This window comes from Hyperolius riggenbachi, chromosome 3, assembly GCF_040937935.1.
Source record: "Hyperolius riggenbachi isolate aHypRig1 chromosome 3, aHypRig1.pri, whole genome shotgun sequence".
Taxonomy (NCBI): domain Eukaryota; kingdom Metazoa; phylum Chordata; class Amphibia; order Anura; family Hyperoliidae; genus Hyperolius; species Hyperolius riggenbachi.
In genome coordinates, this window is record NC_090648.1 from 410,538,722 (window position 1) to 410,562,672 (window position 23,951).

Below are 23,951 nucleotides of genomic sequence, written 5' to 3' on the forward strand. Positions count from 1 at the left end.
GAAAGGACGCTTTTTATTAGAGGGAAAGAGGGCTCTGACCGGGAGGGGCGCAATTTCAGTGTTTGCCATAGGCTCTATATCAGTGTTTCTCAACATTTTATTGGTATGTACCCCTTTTAAAACCCTGCACTCACCAAGTACCCCCTAAAATTGTAAACATTATCACAAGTACCCCTTGACAATTATATATTTAATCGTGGTACATGATAATTGGTTCTAAACCAGTTCCAAGCATTTACTATTGCTTTTAATTATCTAAAATACTAATTTGGAGTTGTTTAAATAAGATTATCATTTTCTAAAACTCTTAATTTGTTGTTTTTGATTAAGTATATCAAGTCCGAGTACCCCCTGGAACCATCAGGAATACCCCCTGGGGTACGCGTACCACATGTTGAGAACCTAGGCTCTATATTACCCAGATATGCCCCTGGCTGGAGTACAGTCTTACTGATGTGGTAGTACTGCAGCTGGAGTACAGTCTTTTTGATGTGGTAATGCTGCAGCCAGAATACAGTTTTACTGATGTAGTACTGCAGCTGGAGTGTAGTTTTACTGATGTGGTAGTACTACACCTGGAAGGCCTTGTTCACATTATAAATCGCCAGCGCAATCACTGAGCGATTTTGTTTGCGATTTTGTAAGCGCTTTTCTAAGCACTTTCAGAGCGATTTTCGCTTAGAAAAGGACTTTTCTAAGCACTTTTGTGTAGCAATATTGAATTCACTTCCTGACTTCAATCAAGTAGTGAACTCTTTGACTTGGAAATTAATAAATACAATGTATTTATTCATTAAAGCAAATCCCTTTTCAAAGCGCTTTTTGAAGCGCTTATCGATTTTGTTATACTTTCTATTGAATTGCAAACGCTCTGAAAATGGTGCAGGAGCCGCGGTTGCAATTGGATAAAAAGTTCATCGCTTACGTGAGAACACTCACATAGAGCAACATTGCACAAGCGCTTTTAAGGCGATTTTTAAGATCACCAGTACTTTAAAATTAGCTAAATCGCTTATAATGTTAACAAGCCCTTACTGATGTAATGGTAGTACTGCAGCTGGAGTACAGACTTAGCAGTCTTCAATGATGTTGTAGTACTACAGCATCCCTTCACCAATTTATGTTAAGCGCCACATGAAATTGGTGCATTTGCATATACACATAAAAGCTATGAAAGTAAGCTGAAATTGTAGTGTTGCTTTTAATAGCAATGGGTAGAGCTGCTTTAGATTTTTAACTATTGGAGTTTTACTTTAAAGGACTACTGTAGAGGGGTAGGGGGGGAAAAAGAGTTGAACTTACCTGGGGTTTCTAATGGTCCCCCACAGATGTCCTGTGCCCGCACAGCCACTCACTGATGCTCCGGTTCCCGCTTCTGGTTAACTTCTGGAAGTCGGAAAACCACTGCGCCTGTGCCTTTGCTCCCGCTGATATCACCATGAGTGTATTGCGCAGGACCAGTACATTCTGCGCTTGCACAGTACGCTCCAGGAGACAGCAGGAGCGAGGACATGGCCGCGCAGGCATGCTACAGTAATTTTCCGACTTTAAAGTCGGAAATTCAAGAAGTGAACCGGAGGCGGGGACCGGAGCATCTTTGAGTGGCTGCGTGGGCACAGGACGTCTGCGGGGGACCATTAGAAACCCCAGGTAAGTTCAACTCTTTCCTCCCCCCCCCCCCCCCCCCCCTACCGTACTCCTTTAACCACTTGAGGACCACAGTCTTTTCGCCCCTTAAGGACCAGAGCCTTTTTCTCCATTCAGACCACTGCAGCTTTCACGGTTTATTGCTCGCTCATACAACCTACCACCTAAATGAATTTTACCTCCTTTTCTTGTCACTAATACAGCTTTCTTTCGGTGCTATTTGATTGCCGCTGCGAGTTTTACTTTTTATTATATTCATCAAAAAAGACATGAATTTTGTCAAAAAAATGACTTTTTTAACTTTCTGTGCTGACATTTTTCAAATAAAGTAAAATTTCCTTTACATTTGAGCGCGAAAGTTATTCTGCTACATGTCTTTGATAAAAAAAAAAACATTCAGTGTATATTTATTGGTTTGGGTAAAAGTTATAGCGTTTACAAACTATGGTGCCAAAAGTGAATTTTCCCATTTTCAAGCATCTCTGACTTTTCTGCGCACCTGTCAGGTTTCATGAGGGGCTAAAATTCCAGGATAGTACAAATACCCCCCAAATGACCCCATTTTGGAAAGAAGACATCCCAAAGTATTCAGTGAGAGGCATGGTGAGTTCATAGAAGAATTTATTTTTTGTCACAAGTTGGCGGAAAATGACACTTTGTGACCAAAAAAAAAAGTTTCCATTTCTTCTAACTTGCGACAAAAAAAAAATGAAATCTGCCACGGACTCACTATGCTCCTCTCTGAATACCTTGAAGTGTCTACTTTCCAAAATGGGGTAATTTGTGGGGTGTGTTCACTGTCCTGGCATTTTTGGGGGTGCCTAATTGTAAGCACCCCTGTAAAGCCTAAAGATGCTCATTGGACTTTGGGCCCCTTAGCGCAGTTAGGCTGCAAAAAAGTGCCACACATGTGGTATTGCCGTACTCAGGAGAAGTAGTATAATGTGTTTTGGGGTGTATTTTTACACATACCCATGCTGGGTGGGAGAAATATCTCCGTAAATGACAATTTTTTAATTTTTTTTACACACAATTGTCTATTTATAGAGATATTTCTCCCACTCAGCATGGGTATGTAGAAAAATACACCCCAAAACACAATATACTACTTCTCCTGAGTACGGCGATACCACATGTGTGGCACTTTTTTGCACCCTAACTGCGCTAAGGGGCCCAAAGTCCAATGAGTACCTTTAGGATTTCACAGGTCATTTTGAGAAATTTGGTTTCAAGACTACTGCTCACGGTTTAGGGCCCCTAAAATGCCAGGACAGTATAGGAAACCCACAAATTACCCCATTTTAGAAAGAAGACACCCCAAGGTATTCCGTTAGGAGTATGGTGAGTTCATAGAAGAATTTTTTTTTTTTTTTGTCACAAGTTAGCGGAAATTGATTTTAATTGTTTTTTTTCACAAAGTGTCATTTTCCGCTAACTTGTGACAAAAAATAAAATCTTCTATGAACTCACCATACTCCTAACGGAATACCTTGGGGTGTCTTCTTTCTAAAATGGGGTCACTTGTGGGGTTCCTATACTGCCCTGGCATTTTAGGGGCCCTAAACCGTGAGGAGTAGTCTAGAAAACAAATGCCTCAAAATGACCTGTGAAATCCTAAAGGTACTCATTGGACTTTGGGCCCCTTAGCGCAGTTAGGGTGCAAATAAGTGCCACACATGTGGTATCGCCGTACTCAGGAGAAGTAGTATAATGTGTTTTGGGGTGTATTTTTACACATACAGATGCTGGGTGGGAGAAATATCTCTGTAAATGACAATTATTTGATTTTTTTTTTTACACACAATTGTCCATTTACAGAGAGATTTCTCCCACCCAGCATGGGTATGTATAAAAATACACCCCAAAACACATTATACTACTTCTTCTGAGTACGGCGATACCACATGTGTGACACTTTTTTGCAGCCTAGGTGCGCTAAGGGACCCAACGTCCTATTCACAGGTCATTTCAAGGCATTTGTTTTTTAGACTACTCCTCACGGTTTAGGGCCCCTAAAATGCCAGGGCAGTATAGGAACCCCACAAGTGACCCCATTTTAGAAAGCAGACACCCCAAGGTATTCTGTTAGGAGTATGGTGAGTTCATAGAAGATTTTTTTTTTGTCACAAGTTGGCGGAAAATGACACTTTGTGAAAAAAAAAAAACATACATATCAATTTCCGCTAACTTGTGACAAAAAATAAAATCTTCTATGAACTCATCATACACCTAACGGAATACCTTGGGGTGTCTTCTTTCTAAAATGGGGTCACTTGTGGGGTTCCTATACTGCCCTGGCATTTTAGGGGCCCTAAACCGTAAGGAGTAGTCTTGAACCCAAATGTCTCAAAATGACCTGTGAAATCCTAAAGGTACTCATTGGACTTTGGGCCCCTTAGCACAGTTAGGCTGCAAAAAAGTGTCACACATGTGGTATCGCCGTACTCAGAAGAAGTAGTATAATGTGTTTTGTGGTGTATTTTTACATATAACCATGCTGGGTGGGAGAAATATCTCTGTAAATGACACATTTTTGAATTTTTTTACACACAATTGTCCATTTACAGAGAGATTTCTCCCACCCAGCATGGGTATGTGTAAAAATACACCACAAAACACATTATACTACTTCTCCTGAGTATGGCGATACCACGTGTGACACTTTTTTCCAGCCTAGGTGCGCTAAGGGGCCCAACGTCCTATTCACAGGTCATTTTGAGGCATTTGTTTTCTAGACTACTCCTCACGGTTTAGGGCCCCTAAAATGCCAGGGCAGTATAGGAACCCCACAAGTGACCCCATTTTAGAAAGAAGACACCCCAAGGTATTCCGTTAGGGGTATGGTGAGTTCATAGAAGATTTTATTTTTTGTCACAAGTTAGTGAAAAATGACACTTTGTGAAAAAAACAATAATCCAATTTCCGCTAACTTTTGACAAAAAATAAAATCTTCTATGAACTCATCATACACCTAACAGAATACTTTGGGGTGTCTTCTTTCTAAAATGGGGTCACTTGTGGGGTTCCTATACTGCCCTGGCATTTTACGGGCCCAAAACTGTGAGTAGTCTGGAAACCAAATTTCTCAAAATGATTGTTCAGGGGTATAAGCATCTGCAAATTTTGATGACAGGTGGTCTATGAGGGGGCAAATTTTGTGGAACCGGTCATAAGCAGGGTGGCCTCTTAGATGACAGGATGTATTGGGCCTGATCTGATGGATAGGAGTGCTAGGGGGGTGACAGAAGGTGATTGATGGGTGTCTCAGGGGGCGGTTAGAGGGGAAAATAGATGCAATCAATGCACTGGGGAGGTGATCGGAAGGGGGTCTGAGGGGGATCTGAGGGTTTGGCCGAGTGATCAGGAGCCCACACGGGGCAAATTAGGGCCTGATCTGATGGGTAGGTGTGCTAGGGGGTGACAGGAGGTGATTGATGGGTGTCTCAAGGTGTGATTAGAGGGGGGAAATAGATGCAAGCAATGCACTGGCGAGGTGATCAGGGCTGGGCTCTGAGGGCGTTCTGAGGTGTGGGCGGGTGATTGGGTGCCCTAGGGGCAGATTAGGGTCTAATCTGATGGGTAACAGTGACAGGTGGTGATAGGGGGTGATTGATGGGTAATTAGTAGGTGTTTAGAGGAGAGAAGAGATGTAAACACTGCACTTGGGAGGTGATCTGATGTCGGACCTGCGGGCGATCTTTTGGTGTGGGTGGGTGATCAGATTGCCCGCAAGGGGCAGGTTAGGGGCTGATTGATGGGTGGCAGTGACAGGGGGTTATTGACGGGTGATTGACAGGTGATTGACAGGTGATCAGGGGGGGGGGGTCTGGGGAGAATCTGAGGGGTGGGGGGGTGATCAGGAGGGGGCAGTGGGCAGGGGGGGGGATAAAAAAAAAAATAGCGTTGACAGATAGTGACAGGGAGTGATTGATGGGTGATTAGGGGGGTGACTGGGTGCAAACAGTGGTCTGGGGGGTGGGCAGGGGGGGGGTCTGAGGGGTGCTGTGGGCGATCAGGGGGCAGGGGGGGGGGAAATCAGTGTGCTTGGGTGCAGACTAGGGTGGCTGCAGCCTGCCCTGGTGGTCCCTCGGACACTGGGACCACCAGGGCAGGAGGCAGCCAGTATAATAGGCTTTGTATACATTACAAAGCCTATTATACAATGTTTCAGCGGCGATCCGGGTGCTAGTAACCCGCCGGCGCTTCCGAACGGCCGGCGGGTTACAGCGAACGGTGGGCGGAGCCAGTCCCCAGCGGCTGATCGCGTCACGAATGACGCGATCCCCGCATAGCCACTCCCGCAGCCGCCCCCGCCGATGGGCGTATTGCGGTCGTTTGGGCCCGGACTTTGCCGCCGCCCATCGGCTGGGGGAGGTCGGGAAGTGGTTAAAGTGAGAAATATAGCATAGAGAAATGCACCCTGTATGTATTTAAATAGTTTAGCCTGTCTAATTCCCCCTCATCTGTGACTAATCACAAGGGTATTTTGATCTCTTAGCTAGCTGCCTCAGCAGAACAGCTAATTTGTAAACACAGGTTGTTAACCCTATATCTGCTTCCAAGAAAACAGTGTTGGCAGTAATAACAATTACCTAAACTGCAGTATAGTAAGCAACCGTAAAATGTAAAGTACTGCAATGATCTCTATGGTATGGCGTTTTCCAGTATTCATTTTGTGTGTTCCTCTCTGTTCTAAGTAAGCTGCATTTCCTGTGTGTTCCTCTCTGTTCTAAGTAAGCTGCATTTCCTGATGGTTGTGTATTCATTATCTCATTATATCTCATTATGCTTTTCCTCAGTAAAGAGTCCTAACTTGTTGTTCTGGGTGCCTATCTGCATGTACAGAACACTAAGTTTCATCAAGCAGGAAGTAGACACACTGCAGATTTATTGCAGGATTTGTATTGGCTCTAACAAAGAAATGTTTTTCTTTAAAAGTTGTTATTGCTGTTGCTTATCTTTTAGAGCATAGAGGAAGTTCTGAGTTCAAGTCTGCTTTAAGTTACAGCCATGAAAAAATATATATATTCGGTGAGGTGTGAAAGTTTCATCTTACATGCCTCCGGGTCAGTGACTCACTAAGCTGTGAAACAAGCTAAGATCGGTAACCTCCTTCTCAATACCTTAATGATTAATTGGCCCAGGAAGTCTAAGGGCTTGCTCACACCTGGGGTGTTTTGAGGTTATTTTTTGAGCGCAGGCAATTTTGAAAATCTCCTTAAACAGTTTTTGAGACAGTTCATATCGGCGTGTTTCGTCCGCTTTCCACTCAGCAAAGCGCTGCATGTACCATTTTCGGGGCGATTTTGCTTTAATGGAAGGTATAGGTAAAGTGCAAAACGCTCACAAATCACTTTATCCGGCGACTGTGTTCACGCTTTTATGAATAAATACATTGTATTTATTCATTTCCGCGTGAAAGAGTTCACTTCCTTACTGATGTCAGGAAGTGAAAACACGGAATCGCTCTGCAAAAGCACTTACAAAAGCGCTTTGTACAAAATCGTAGCACGCAGTGGAGCACCGGAAGGGGGGGGAAAAACGCACAAAAAACAGAAATTGCTGGCGTCAGCGTTTTTGATTTTTAGATTTGAACAAAGCCTAACCGGCAACAACTAAGTGATACTCCAACGGTACAAAAATACATGGAGTTATGCAGGGGTATTCCTACCTTTATTGTCTACCATAGAAAACAGCACAATCTTTCAAACACGTGCCCAATTATTTCGTGCTCCTAACAAAGGTCTAGGACCTCAGTTTTGTACTGATTCCTGTTACATATGTCTTTATCATTTCAGGTAGTGTGTCAGGTCTTTTTTATCACCATGCTGTGAAGCCATAAAATGAGCCCGACAGCTGGGAGTCCCAATGTATAAAAAACTGATGGTTTTCTATACATTTCTACTTGTTTCTAAATTAATCAAAGCTTAGTTTTTTTTTACATATATTTTAATGTTCACAGATGCCATCAAATGACTTTACACAGGTAACCATAACCACTATGCCATTCAATTTTGCTGTCATGTCTGCACTAAAAAAATCATAATCCGAATCAGTTAATTCTCCAAGTGCAACAGATATCGCACCCGGAATTTTTTGTGGTACACATGGCATGGAAAGCTGTTTTTACAGATAAGAGGCATTTGGGCACAATCAAGTGTATAGAGTAGAAAAAGAGAAACAAGAGTTAGCATAATACAGACAGCAGAACCATTTCAACATAACAAGCATACTAAAAAGATTGCAAACATGATTTGGGCAGCAAAATCAGGAAGAAGAAAGATTACAACATAACGAGCACACAAACTGATTGCTAACATGATGGTTGATGATTTGGGCAGCGGTGCAAAGCAGGAGGACAGTTTGAGGAAAGAAAGTGTTCAGATGCCTGGAGGTCCCGATGGCAGGCAGTCGAAGTAGCGACTACTGGGGGGGGGTGGGGTCGTTGCGTATCCTGTTCGCTGTGGACCACAGTCTGGAAGGGTGTGTAGGGGGTCCAGAGGTGGAAGGGGTGACCCGATGATCCTCTGCAGCATTGATTACTCTCTGAAGCTTGAGTCTATTGCTCACAGTTGCACCTGCGTACCAGACGACGATGGAGGAGCAAAGAATAGACTCAATGGTTGCAGTGTAAAAAGTGGACATCAGTGCCCGCGGAATCCCAAATTTCCTCAGCTGCCTCAGAAAGAACAACCTCTGCTGAGCCTTCTTCTGGACCTTGGAGGTGTTCTCAGCCCACTTTAAGTCATTTGTGATGGTGGCACCTAGGAAGCGAACGCTCGACACCCTGGAGACGTTGGCGCCTTTCGATGGAGACTGGATTGGGTGTGGGAGGGCGCCTTCTGAAGTCCACTATCAGTTAAACTGTTTTTGCTGCATTGAGTACAAGCTGGTTGTTCTTGCACCACTTGCAGATGCGTTCAATCTCATTCCAGTATGCGTGTTCACTGTCGCAGCCAATGAGGCCAAGAATGGTGGTGTCATCTGCAAATTTTATAACCTTGACGGAGTTGGCAGATGAGGTGCACGTGGTTGTATAAAGGGAAAACAGGATTGGGGACAGTACGCATCCTTGCGGGGCACCAGTGTTAAAAAAAACATTCCGTTTTTGTGCTGCAGATTTTTCCAGACCTCTGAAATATTAATTCCATTCTTGGAGCTGGTTATGCCAGTTTTCATATACAGTAGCAATAATTGTGCTGCATATCACTAGTGTAAACCTAGAAGCAACATTTCTTATTTATGAGAGAGCATTGAGAGGCAAGCCTCTGATACTCTAAAGTACTTACCCAAATAAACAAAGTATGGAGAGATGACACTTCCCACTCTAGAAGACATAGAACCGATCCCCACACCCATGTTCCTGATCACAGTGGGGTAAAGTTCAGCTGTGTAAACATAGGCCATAGAAAATGCTGCTGTTACCCCTAGTTTCCCCACCATCACCATACACGTAGACAGAATGTGTAAATCTGCAATAAAGAACAAAAGTTTTTATACCATGCACTGTTGGTGATTTTTTTTTTTTACCATTACTACAACTGTGAATTCACATACAAGGCACTGTCATCTTTACAGAGTACCGGTATATAGTCATGTCACCAACCGTTCCTCAGAGGATCTTACAATCTAATCTTAACTATAGTCATTGTCGAATATCCCTATCATGGTCTTTATGCAATTTTAGGTAGAAATCAATAATGTATCTGTAGGTTTCTGGGATGGGGGAGGAAACCAGATTGCTCAGTAATCCATGAAAACATGGGAAGACCGTACACACACTGTATGAAGGTGTCCTGGCCCATATTTGAGCCTGGGACCCTAACACTGGAAAGTGAGAGTGCTGTCCATTCTACTACCATGCTCTCACTAAATTCATACTACTGACCTATTACTGATGTAAAGCAGAGCAGCTTAATGTTCTGTAGTGCGCGCTATGCACACCTTACATAGCAGAGCTCGCTGCCATGTAAGAAGTGTGCCTTCCTTCCTAAGGAAGCAGTGCACGAAACATTAATTGCGGGTGGTCCTGCTCCTTTGAAGTATCGTTACCGCGATACTTCACTCGCGGCCGCTACTGTTAATTTACATTGTCAATTAACGCAGTAGCGGCCACTAGTGAATTATCGCGGTAGCGATACTTTACAGGAGCAGCGCCACCAGCAGTTAATGTTACACGCATTGCTAAGGAAGCAATGCACGTAACTAAGGAAGGCACGCTCTTTCCATGGCAGCAAGCTCTGCTATGAAAGGCGTGCAATAGCGCGCACTACAGAACATTAAGCTGCGCTGCTTTAGCAGCACAGCTTGAATCAAGCCCTATATGTTGGCTGGTCAAGTAGGCACAGAAGGAATAAGTCCCGACTCCCGGGTGGAAAAAAAGGGTGCAGGAGCCCTTGCGAAAAAAAAGGGTGCCGCTATAAACGCCCATTATAAAAGCCGAGATTTGTGGCAAAGAAGGAAATTTTGGGCGCCCTGAGGTTTCCAATAAAAACACGGGTGCCAAGGCTTGGCAATATGCAAATTGCAGCATTACATAACTATTTTCATATCGACATGCCTCGGCACGCGCAATGTTCAGGCGCCTGTAGGCGCTCAAATTTCCCTTCTTTGCCACAAAACTTGGCTGTGCAGTGGGGGTTAGGTTAGGTGTTGGTAGGCGGTTAAGAGTTAGGCACCCCCTGGGGGGGTTAATGGTTAGGCATTAGTAGAGGGAGGGTTAAGATTTGGGCATCGGTAGAGGGAGATCTTAAGGTCAGGAATCGGTAGAAGGAGGGTTCTGTGTGAGAATAGAGTTCGGTTAAGACATAGCAAAATATTGTAAACATTACAGATATTTTACTATTGGAATTAAGTAGTAGAATATCTGTAATTTTACCAATATTCTTCTAGTGACAATCCCCTGCTCTTTTATTTCAGGCGCCTTTTTCACATGAATGCTAAATAGTATCACTTTAAAACATAAATACTATAGCAAGCAAGTTGATTCATTAACGCTTTTCGTTCCAGCAGCCTCTGGCCCCTTAAGGACCAGAGACTGCTGGTACTGCAAAACCGCGCCTCCCGCGAATCGCCACACATATCCACCGCTCCCGCAGGCCCCTCTCTCTGCCGTCTCTATGACGGCAGAGGTTTGTGCACCAGTCAGGAGCCGCTTCCATTGGCTCCTAACCCTCTCAATCAATGTAAGCCAATGCAATTGTGGCGGGGATAGAGCCGCGGGAGCGGTAGGACCGCAGGGGGGAAGGGGGTGATCTTGAAATCTACGTCCTGTCAGAGCTGCGCAGCCACCAGCAGGACGTAGATTTGAACGGCGCTGATCCGGAAGCAGTTAATGTCCCCCTTCAAGACCTTGGGGTCTTGCGCTGTGGTCATGGCCTGGTTGCATCAGAGCTGCAGACTGTGGACCTGCCCATCATGGTCTGGTCGTGTAAAGCGCACTGCAGCTTAGGCTGGGACCTGCACACTGTGGTTCGGCCCACTCCTTCACCTCTCCTATACCTCCCACTATTCTTCCCCCTGGCCTCTGCCTCCCACTAACCTCACTCCTCAACAATTCCGAACACTAAACTTCCCTTTATACCCCAGGCTGTGAGCAGGAACACTGCAAAGAAGAAAGCAATTGACTAGTATTACAGAAATTATTAGAATATTACTGACCGGTGATTAGTGGGATCGCAGTGCACGGTCCCTGGGCATAGACTCCCATAGGGCTGTACCTGGGTGGAACCACACTATGTGGTCATAGATTTAACAGCTGTTATTTTCCACAATGCAACAAGACTCCCACAGTGTGATGTCAGCACCATGGTCCACACAATATCAGCCATATAGAGGCCCTAATGATCCATCTGAGAAAAGGAAAAGATTTCTCATGGGAAAGGGGGTATCGGCTACAGATTGGGATGAAGTTCAATTCTTGGTTACGGTTTCTCTTTAAATTCTCATCTGCCCACTGGTGCAACTCACCCCTTGTCTGCCATCACCCCCGTGTCCGCCATTACCATTGAGTGCCTATATCACCTGGCACCAGGCGTGCATGTGCGACGTCACACATGCAACACGTGTTTCACACACCACGTGGCACATGCATTTGCAGCAATGGTGGACGGCAGAGGAGGCCAGGATTTGCACGAGCAGATAAGTGAAATATTACAGCGCACTGACACTGTGGGGACATTTAACACTTGGGAGATGGCCAGGCAGGCGGCATCACTAGGCCGATTCCTGATAGATTTTATGCTGAAATCTATCATATATTGGTCTGGTGTGTATAGGCAGGCAACAGATCCCTTCCCTGATCAGATTCGATTAGAGAGAGCTCTGTCTCATGGTTCATTGCCCGTACATGGCCTGATGCATGGGCACCTTATCAAGCAGCATAAGGAGTAATACCCTTGTTAGAAAATTAAACTTCTACAATGATGGATTATAGTTTTGACTTTATTTGGAAACCCTGGATATAATATTTATCTATTCATTAATATTTTGTGAGATACAGGTGCTTGATGTGTGGAATGGGCTTAGTTGGAGAAGGGGGAAGGTATTGGAATCCAGAGCACCTGCTTTTATTCCTGCTGAAATCTGTTGAAAATCTGTGCAAAGTGTGTGGAAGGATTTGATGCCTCTCAGATCAGATTCATCTGAAAGGGATCTATCCGATGGTTAAATCTGGTTGCCCATGTATTAGTGTATTGCCATCTTAAGATTTGCATTTCTCATTGGCCATGTTACATACAGCGTTAATGTATTCCTTGTTACTTAGCTTGTTTTTTCCCCTCCATTATATGCTATAAGACCTTATTATAATACTTATGTCTCTTTATAAATGGTATCATCCTGATTCAAAACTTCTTGTTATGTCTCTTTACAATTGTTCAAATTTACTCTTTTAATAAATACGTTGAAATAGAAAAAAAATAAAATGTACCTAGTACAATATATTGCCACACCAAAAATCAGGCAAAAAAATACATATTTCACCATCCTAAACAAAGGCTTCACCAGAAAAAAGTACCAGTTCTAGTACCTGTTAATTCCAGTGCTACATGGTCAAGTGACAGTCAAAATATAGTGTGTGTTTATATCTCCTCAGCGGATTATTGCATGGTGATACAATGTAGCACATTTCATAATCAACTTTAATTTAATACATACTGTGCATATTATAAATACAGACTTTAAGAACTGTTGAAATCTCATGTAAACACAACATTATTATGAAACATTAAAAATGTGTCCACACAAGTTACACTGCGTTACTTTGGCCAAATGTATCTGAAAGCTTCATTCTACTGGGTGGAATTGATATTGATATTCTTCTGTTGCAAATAAGGACTGACTTATCAAAATGTATATATGTAGATACGAAAATAAAAAAAAAAACCTACTTAGAGGAACCAGTTGAATGAGAAGCATCACAAGTCCTCCTAGGAGCATTGTTCCACACATGGCAAAACGTCTGGGTACAAGTCGGAGCAGTTGCCATGCTATGATATATGACGGTACTTCTATGGCAGCCAGGAGGAAAGAATTAAGGAATGGATCTCCATGTAAATTTGGAGTATTGAGAGAAACCCCAAAATATGCAGTTGATACAATGAACCTAAAATGGCAAAAACATGTATAGGATGTTCAGATTCTGACAAGCCAAGCTGGAGATGTATGAGCATATTAAGTCAATGTACAGAGTTGATCTTTTCGTCTCTTGACAGATTTGTTTCAGGTGACAAAGTATCAGTATTTTCCCATATAGAAATATACACTTGGCTCTCTACAAGACAGCCTGTATTGGAGAAAGGAGAATGTGGTTTCAAGCTGTGCCATTGCAACCAACTGCAGAAGACCGAGTTTCAGAGAACAAGGGATGTATGTACAGCCAGCTTTCCAAAACAATCATGGACGATTATTCACGGTAACTCAGAACCATTAGGAAAGTATGAGGCTTAAAGAGACCAAAATGCACTCTTACTTAAAAAAACCTATGCTAAATATAAATTTTCCTTCTTAAAACTGAAGGCATATGCAATAATTCAGCTTTAAAGAAAACCAGAGCGAAACCATATTAAAAGATTTATACATACCTGGGGCTTCCTCCAGCCCCATCTGCACGGATCGCTCCCACGCCGCAGTCCTCTGCCTTCTCCGTCTTCTATTCTCCGCTAGAGAGAGCGCACTGCGCTTGCTCAGACTGGCTTTGACTGGCTGAAGTTACGGGACCCGGTGACAGAAGACAGAGAAGACTGAGGACAGTGGCGTGGGAGCAATCCGTGCGGATGAGGCTAGAGGAAGCCCCAGGTATGTATAAATCTTTTAATACGGTTTTTGTCTGATATACATTCAGTAAACAAAGATCTCCCATGATTCATTACTGCTGAATATGCAAATCATCTCTTTGTCACTCAAAGTCAGGCACAGAATAGCTTGGTGCTTATACATTTTAGAGAGCCACACCAAACCCAAAAGATTGCTTCGAGTAAAAGACATTTGAAGTCTCTGTGTAGCTTTAGAGTATAGCTAAAATGCTTAAAGAGACTCCGTAACAAAAATTGCATCCTGTTTTTTATCATCCTACAAGTTCCAAAAGCTATTCTAATGTGTTCTGGCTTACTGCAGCACTTTGTACTATCACAGTCTCTGTAATAAATCAATGTATCTTTCCCTTGTCAGACTTGTCAGCCTGTGTCTGGAAGGCTGCCAAGTTCTTCAGTGTTGTTGTGGTTCTGCTTTGCACTCCCCCCTCAGGGGGGAAAGAAACACACAATGATCTCTTGAGATTCAAAAGGAATGCTGTATACAGCCTGCTTGTGTATGGATGTATTTTCTATGTGTGGACATACTGTACATCAACCTACTTCCTGTTTTGGTGGCCATTTTGTTTGTTTATAAACAAACTTTTTAAAACTGTTTTTAACCACTTTTAATGCGGCGGGGAGCGGCGAAATTGTGACAGAGGGGAATAGGAGATGTCCCCTAACGCACTGGTAGGTTTACTTTTGTGCGATTTTAACAATACAGATTCTCTTTAAAGCACCCAAACTGATTTCACTTTACTAAAGTGATATCAAGTGAGTTCTGATTGGCTGCTGGGGCTTATAACATTTTGTTTATTGCACTTTCACTGAAGTTCTGTTTTCAAAGGGAGTGTATTCATAATTGTGTCCAATGCTTATGTGATTTTAAGAGGCATTGGCCCATTGCGCTTTGAGCCCTACGGGAGAAAAGCACTTTACAAATGTTATTGTATTGTATTGTATATGCAATTTACTTTTTCTCCTGAGTTTTCTCTTAGGCGATATTTTCAAATGTGTCAATAAAATGCTTTTTAAATCAACAGCAAGCAAAAAAATACTTAAAATAATTTTGATAGTCCCTTTTCACCTACTTTTTGGTACTTTGTCCATTGTAAAGTCAAAGATGAAACATTATCACCTAGGTGAAAACTGAGGAGAAAAAGTGAATTGCATATGGGCAATTGTTCTTGTTTGAATTAATTGTTCTGGTGAGGAGGCCTACGGTACCAGGAATTGGTGAAAGTGAGTTATACTGAACTCTGCCATGAATATGGGATTGCAGGCAGTATTTTGGGCAACAATAACTCGGTACACAAATGGCTGTTGGTGGTTGTGGCTTTTTCTACCTGTATTTGTTCTTGGATATAGTGTGCATAAATTTACTGGTATACGAAGACTGTGGATGCCTTTTTGCTTTATTAAAAACCTGGATCATCTACACACCACTTAAGCACAGGGGCGTAACTAGACATCACTGGGCCCCCCCTGCAAAACTTTGGATGGGGCCCGCCTGCAAAACTTTGGATGGGGCCCCCCCCACCCCCACCTCCCTCACTTTCTGCACAGGAAAAATGAGGACCAATGTGTTTTCCCCATGCAGATAAAAACACTTAGACTTAAAGAGACTCTGAAGTGAGAATAATGTAGTGTGCCCCTGCTAAACCGCCGCTATCGCGCCGCTAAACGGGGGTCCCTTCACCCCCAAACCCACCCCCGCAAGACTTGGTCGCAAAGTTGGTCGTGAAATGAGGCAGGGCTAACGGCTGCAGCCCTGCCTCCAGTCGCGTCTATCAGACACGCATCGCCGCCTCTCCCCCGCCCCTCTCAGTGAAGGAAGACTGAGAGGGGCGTAGGAGAGGCGGAGGTACGCGTCTGATAGACGCGCGGGAGGCAGGGCTGCGGCGGTTAGCCCTGCCTCAATGCGGAAGAGATTCCGCTCTGTACGGGGTGGGTTTGGGGGTGAAGGGACCCCCGGTAAGCCGCGGGATAGCGGCGGTTTAGCAGGGGCACACATGCCCCTGCTATCTATGAGGTCTGAAGCGAGATTTATTCTTGCTTCAGACTCTCTTTAAAGGAAATGTCAAGCAATCTATGCTACCCCTAGATCTACTTACCTGGGGCTTCCTCCAGCCCCTTGCAGCTGACATGTCCCTCATTGCAGCTCTTCTCCCAGTACATACATACACACACACACACAGCCATATTATTTTACTACATGAGAGCACATGCTATATGGAGGAACAACAATTACATGCTGAACATAAGATATAGTATTTACTGAAACTTTGGCAAAACATTCAGAATGTCATTGATTGATACTGTCATTACGGGATCTTGGACTCAGTTTGAGACAACGAGCTCTCAATGAGGCAGCGACAGTCAGACATCAATCTTACCCACTCCAATGTGTTGTAAAAGTAATCAGACACCATAAGGTCATTAGCCTGTGTGTGAGAAGAATCTAGGAATCTCTTCGGAGTGATTGCTGAAAAGGGACAGTCTACAACTTTTTTTCAAAATGTGAAGCCTTTGTTTGTAAGGCTGAACATGAAGTCATCAGAACTTTGCAGCAGTGAGAGACAGATGTTTTTTACGAACCCTAGGGAGCAGGGACAGTGTACAAATTCCAAAGTGTGTATGATTCCTTATCTGTGCGGTGGACACATGCAGTCAATATAACAATGGTGCAAGAGCAGAATATGTTTTTTCTCTCCATGCCCTTAGCTGTCAGTTTCTCAAACTTTTCCCTCCACGGGCCCCCTGTAGCTTCTGGGCCCCCCTGCGGAGGCATCCCTTGCAGGGTCTATTGTTATGCCCCTGCTTGAGCACATTGATTTTTTTTTTTTTGTGTGTAAGCACAGCATTTCCATTTCTTGCATGTAACAAAGCTGTAATGAAAGAAAAATATATATATCTCCACTCTAAGGTCAACGCTATATAAAATATAGTGTAATGGAGGGCGATAGGAAGCCTTTATTAATAGCAGGTACTCCAGACATATTTGTCCCTAAGATGTATTGCATGAATACTGGTACCCTCTTCAAGTGTTTTCACTGAATCTCTACTTGGTAGAAATAGTTTCACTTGACAGGAAACTTGACAGGCAGCCTATTGGACCAATCAAAGTGCGGGGATAATGTCCTTTAAAGTGATTGGACCCGCAGGGGCTCAGGGCAGGACAAGTGGAGCCCTCGTCATTGCCAATTAGCAGGCATAAGTTTGTAGCGCTCACTATACTACTCTGATAAGGCACGTTAACTCTGATAAGGTGTGTTAACTCTGATAAGGCATGCTATTTGTCATAGTGAATCAAGCCCCATGTGTGTGTTAAAAGCGGCGTTTCATCTGTCAGTGTGAACCGAGCCTAACCCTTACACTACCTTATTGCCATGTAAATACGCTGGACATTTTAAAGCACTTAATTTCACAAATTTAGGAATGTACTGGGATTTCTGCCCTTTAGAGATTAAAACATGACTCTGCCTAAACTACATAGTTTCCGGTGGGACTTTTGCCATGGATCCTCCTCTGGCATGTCAATGTCCAGGTGTTAGGCCCCTTTCAACAACTTTTCCATCACTTTTGTGGCTAGAAACCGTCCCTATAGGTTTTAAAATTCACCTGCCCATTGAAGTCCATGGTATTTGCCTACTCACAAACTTTTGTGGAAAATTTGCGTTCGCGAACCGAAAATTTGATGTTCGTTACATTACTATAGAATAATTTATGTACAAACAGAATCAACAATTCCAGTGAACTTACCAAAAGAGGACAGTAAGGATAGTGATGATTCGCATGTTATTCGTTTTAATTAGATCCAGAAAGGTATGACGCTTGATTTGGTTCTGTTTAGCATCATTGATCTGCACAAGAGAAAATAGTGAAGTATTATATATCCATTTAGGGCAAAAGCAGAGTAATGTGGCCCACCAGTTTTGAGGTCTTAATGTACAGAACCTCATTCAACACAAACCCAGGTAATAAAAACAGCACATAAGATGAAAATTAAATAATCAGACATTAGCTACATTAAAAACTGTAGGCCTAAAGGCCATTTTCCACTATCAGCGTTTTGCAATCTGATTTCGATCGCTTGTTAGTCACAAAATGCAAGCTACTCTTCAAACAAATGGAAACTGCGTGGGGATGTTTTCATTAGTGAGCTGCGTGTGCAATGTGATTTTTCCTGATCGCAACTGTCATATCTGCTGCGTTTTGCATGCACTCGAGAGAGATATCGCTTTGTAATTGTGCTGCTATGTGAATTTTTTTGGTGACCCGAAAATTCTAAATCTTTTCCAGGCCATTTTTTTTCTTTCGTCCAAAATCGCAAATGCACCTCAATTTTCAAAGTCCACAATCAAGAGAAGACTTCACTAGAGTGAATACAGAAGGTTCACCACAACATGTAAATCATTGGTGAGCCTCAAAAACAGGAAGGTCATATTAGAGTTTGCCAAACAACATCTAAAAAGCCTTCACAGTTCTGGAGCAACATCCTGTAGATAGATGAGACCAAGATCAATTTGTACCAGAGTGATGGGAAGAGAAGAGTATGAAGAAGGAAAGGCACTGCTCATGATCCTAATCACCTTATCAGTGTATCATGGTGGTGGTAGTGTCATGGCGTGGGCGTGTATGAGTGCTGGTCGTAATGGAAAAATCTACGCTTACGGATCATTACGCGTAATTTTACGCTATTACGCATTACGCAATTACGGTTACGGCGTAGGAAATTATCTACGGTTCATCACTGTAATTACGAGTTAACTTACGCAGTTACGCGTAAGGATACGGTAATGTAGGCGCTTACACTACGATGTTACGCGTAGTGCCGTAATAGCCATTAATGCGTATTTTTTGAAGCATACGGACGATGTGTACACAATAGCCGTCAATTTGACAGTTATACATATCATTCGTATGCGTCAACGTACGCTTATACTGAAGGGCGGGAGAAGATACTATTGGTTGCTTAGGATGTTGACTGATTGGCTACTCTTAGAAAAGGGGAGTTTTTACGTTAGTAATTACGCGTAAAATTACGCGTAAGTGTTCGTAAAATTACGCATACCTAGCAATTACGGTAGACAGTGTAATTACGATACCACTTAACTGCTTACGTGTAAATAATTACGCGTAAGACCGTAAGGTACGCGTAGCGCTTACGCGTAAATTTACATTGAATTACGATGCGTAATTACGCTCATGCGTAATTTCGGCCCAGCACTGGCGTGTATGGTTGCCAATGGAACTGGTTCTCTTGTATTTATTGATGATGTGACTGCTGACAAAAGCAGCAGAATGAATTCAGAAGTGTTTCGGGCAATATTATCTGCTCATATTCAGCCAAATGCTTCAAAACTCATCAGACGGCGCTTCACAGTGCAGATGGACAATGACACAAAGCATACTGGAAAAGCAACCAAAGTTTTTTATTTTTTTTTATTTTTTAAGGGAACTAGAGACGCCAGCAAAAAGAAGTTATACATACCTGGGGCTTCCTCCAGCCCCATACGCACGGATTGCTCCCACGCCGCCATCCTCCGCTTCCTGTTTCAGCCAGTTCCGGGTCCCGTAGTTTCGGCCAGTCGACGGCAGCACGCGGCCAATTGTCCGCATCTCAGGTGCTCCCAGCATACCCTTACGCGTGCAGCTGCATACTGCGCAGCCGCACGCGTAAGGATATGGAGGGAGCCCCTGATCATGCGGATAATTGGCCGCGTCCGCCGGAAGTGACGGGACCCAGTACCGGCCGATCCAGGAAGCGGAGGATGGCGGCGTGGGAGCGATCCAGGCTTATAGGGCTGGAAGAAGCCCCAGGTATGTATGAAATGTTTTTTCTTTTTTTGTGGCCGGCGTCTCTGGTTCCCTTTAAAGGGAAAGAAGTGGAATATTACAGGGCTGTGGAGTCGGAGTCGGAGAGTCGGGCAATTTTGGGTGCCTGGAGTCGGAGTCGGGAAAAAATGCACCGACTCCGACTCCTAATGAATTTCTAACTGTAATTAAAATAGAAAATATGATAAAATGTTCTATTTCTCAGATAATAGTCATTAAAAATAATGTATATATACAGTATATATACAGTAATAGCTGTGCTTTGTCCACAAAAATGAAATAAACCAATCAAAATTAGTTACTTGTGCTGCTTCAATAAAGCAGTCCCCGTATTTTTAAGGTCAGATATACATATCTGATTGTGACTGTATATATGATGTGTACACAGGAATCTCTTATATATACTAAATAACCTCTATGCTGTAAGAATAAAGCCTGATGTGTAGCTGTGTCACTAATAGAGATGGTCAACGAGATGGAAATAATTCCGCATTGATGCTGATTTATGCAAATGTATGCACTCCCTTTGCTGATGAAATCAAATAATTTGATATGTTATTAAAATTTGGTTTGGTGACTACAAATTAAAGGGTAACTGAGACGGATGAAAAGTAAAGTTTTATACATACCTGGGGCTTCCTCCAGCCCCCTTCAGGCTAATCAGTCCCTTGCTGTCCTCCACCACCCGGATCTTCTTCTATGAGTCCTGGTAATTCAGCCAGTCAGCGCAGTCCGGCCGCATGCCGCTCCCACAGCCAGGAACATTCTGCACCTGCGCAATAGTGCTGCACAAGTGTAGTATGCTCCTGGCGGCGGAGTGTGTGCATGCGCACTACACCAGACTGGCTCAAGTACCTGGACTCATAGCAGAAGATCCAGGTGGTGGAGGAGGACAACGAGGGACTGATTATCCTGAAGGCGGCTGGAGGAAGCCCCAGGTATGTATAAAACTTTAATTTCATCTGTCTCAGGTTTACTTTGTTACACAGTAGTACTATACTCTACATATGCACTCCCCACAGAGCTGCAGGGAATCCACTGAGAATGTTGTGCACATTGAACACAGAGGTGGTGTCTGTTTACAATCTCCTCATTCCCTTGCAGAGTACCTGCACATCATTCTTACATGTACCCACACTTACATTACCTAGGGCCTAATAGATGTTCTTTGTTCCGGTTTGTACCTTTTACAAGTACTCTTACCAAGGACTAGTTTTAGTCTAAAGGGAATAAATATAGTAGTCTACATATCCTTCTCACTTCAGTTGTCTTGTAAAATTCCTAAGCGTTGGCAGTTAAGAGACGAATTTCATGTTACATACTTTTAATCAACAAAATTGTAATATGCAAATTAGAGGAGTCGGAGTCGTGGAGTCGGTGGAATCCTAAACTGAGGAGTCTGAGTCGGAGTCGGTGGATTTTTGGACCGACTCCACAGCCCTGGAATATTATGCAATGACCAAGTCAATCACCTGACCTAAATCCAATTGAGCATGCATTTCCCTTGCTGAATACAAAACTGAAGGGGAAATGCCCTAAGAACAAGCAGGAACTGAAGACAGTTACAGTAGAGACCTGGCAGAGCATCACCAGTGACCATGAAACCCAGCATCTGGTGATGTTTGTGCATTCCAGACTTCAGGCTATAATTGACTGCGGAGGATTTGCAACCAAGTATAAAAAGTCAGTTTTATTTATGATTTGTATTCTGTCACATGACTTTTAGTCCCTTAACAAGTGGGAGGCACATATGCAAACAGTTGTAATTCCTACACCATTCACCTGATTTGGATGTAAATGCCCTCAAATTAAAACAGACATTCTGCAGTTAAGTGTATAGAGCTAAAAAATTTAGTTTTGTGTCGATGTCCAAATATTTATGGACCTGACTGTATATGGAATATTATAAGGATCTTTGCATATGATAAAAACCAGGGCTGTGGAGTCGGTACAAAAATCATCCGACTCCAACTCCGACTCCTCATTTTGTGAAAACATTGACTCGGACTCCAACTCCGACTCCAGATACCCCAAAAAAGGCTCCGACTTAGCGACTCCTAAATTCCTAATATTAACCAGGGCTGTGGATGTGAAACAAAAATCACCCGAATCCCAACTCTGACTCTTTCCTTTATGAAACATCCAACTCCGATTCCAGGTACCCAAAGTTGCTCCGACTCTGACTCCTCGACTCCACAGCCCAGATAAAAACAGATGTTTGTATAATGGACGGGGGGAAAAAAAACTAAAATAGTTTCCTGCACAGTTTTCAGGAGCATATCTCAATCAATTTATCAGATTTGATCCAGGCAATATTTGAATGTCCACACAAGCTATACTGTAACACATAGCGATCACAGGTAGGAAATAGAAGATCAGGACCAGGGAACATGTATATAAAATGGTCAATTTAAATAGTGTCCAGGCAGCTGTGTTATACATGAAAAGTAAGATCACTGGCAATAGAATGCAGCAGGACATATAGACCCTTCACCAAAGAAAGCAGAAAGCTCCATAGTACATAGAAAGTGAAAGGAAATTAAGTCACAAGAGATACATGAATGATTTCCAAGATTGGAGAGTTATGATGATGATGATCCGGATTGTGATGACTTGACAATATATGAATTGGGCTCTGTTCACATCTAAAATCGAAATCGCTGACGTCAGCGATTTATGATTTTGTGGGCAACTTTTTTTTATCCTCCCGACGCTCGGGTGGGCGCTGCGGTTTTTGTGAAGCGCTTTTATAAGCGCTTTTGCAGATCAATTGCTCTCTTTAAACCTGAAAAGAATAAATACAATACAATGTATTTATTCTTAAAAGCGGCTGGGAAATCTCTATGCAGAGCTATTTTTCAAGCATTTTGCAATTTCCCTATACCTTCCATTGAGGCAAAACGCCTCAAAAATGGTACAGGCACTGATTTGCTGAGCGGATCGGAAACAACCCGCTCAGATGTGAACTCTCTTATAGGGAATCATTGCACAAACGTTTTGAGGGCGATTTTCCAAATCGCCTGCGCTTGAAAAAAGGCCAAAAACGCCCTAGATGTGAACGAGCCATAAATGTTGATTTTGTTTCTTGTACAAGGATAAATGTAGATTGTTTATGGAAAAACAGGAAATTTATGGCTGTAATTCGTTATCAGTGAGGTCCTAACTGTCACTTGCATACCTGAATGTTTAATAACCTGGTACATATCATGCAATTTCCCGTCAGATCAACAGGTCATCATCATGTCCAATCTGCTCCCAATCGAGAACGAGATCGATTTTGTGCAGTAATGATCTGAAAATCAATCCCGATCTCGATTAAAGAGGTACTGTAACTTCAAAACGTCCCCTGGGGGGTACTCACCTCGGGTGGGGGAAGCCTCCGGATCCTAATGAGGCTTCCCACGCTGTCCTCTGTCCCTCAGGGGTCTCGCTGCAGCCCTCCGTGCAAAATGACGTCATTATTTACCTTCCCAGCTCCTGCGCAGGCGCTCTGACGGCTGTCGGCTCCGAAGTAGGCGGAAATATCGCCGTCGGGTCTGCTCTACTGCGCAGGCGCAAGTTTCCGGCGCCTGCGCAGTAGAGCGGACCCGACTGAGATCGGGTATTTCTGTCTACTTCGGAGCCGAGAGCAGCCACAGCGCCCCCGCTGGAGCCAGCAAAGGTAAATATTGAATTTACAGTCGGGTCTGTCGCCGGCTGTTCGGAGGGCTGCAGCGAGACCCCTGTGGGACAGAGGACGGCGTGGGAAGCCTCATTAGGATCCGGAGGCTTCCCCCACCCGAAGTGAGTACCCCCCAGGGGATGTTTCTGATGTTAGTCTCTTTAAGAGCAGTTTAGACATGACGTTAAATTATCGATTTTACGGTTCACAGTGGGAAACGTTTGCACTCTTGGTAAGAACTTATCCACACGAATAAGTTTTAAAAAAGGTATCAAAACATTGATAAAAACAAAGCTTAAAAATGCAGTACATTGTATTTTGATGAGGCATTAACTTTAAATTATATGCATTTTTTTAAATGCATCCTCCTGGTGGTGCATTTCTTAAATGCACCACAGGACAGTGCATGAGTGGAGACTTTATAAAGTGCTTGTTATGCCCTTTCTGATGTCCTTGCAGATTGCAGAAAGTGTTGAGTTTCTGAAATCCGCAATGCACGTGTGGACAGGCCC

At 43.4% G+C, this 23,951-nt stretch overlaps 1 protein-coding gene across 1 annotated transcript in view; it reads right to left on the bottom strand.

The window, feature by feature from the left end:
* The window catches only part of LOC137564091 (solute carrier family 22 member 4-like), a 146,934-nt gene that overhangs the window by 15,330 nt on the left and 107,653 nt on the right, over nucleotides 1-23,951 (bottom strand). The window contains exons 6-8 of the mRNA XM_068277444.1: nucleotides 17,703-17,803; nucleotides 13,038-13,252; nucleotides 8,937-9,119 (exon numbers count right to left, since the gene is read on the bottom strand). Coding sequence (XP_068133545.1) covers nucleotides 8,937-9,119; nucleotides 13,038-13,252; nucleotides 17,703-17,803 — 499 coding nt within the window. The remainder of the gene's footprint in view (nucleotides 1-8,936; nucleotides 9,120-13,037; nucleotides 13,253-17,702; nucleotides 17,804-23,951) is intronic.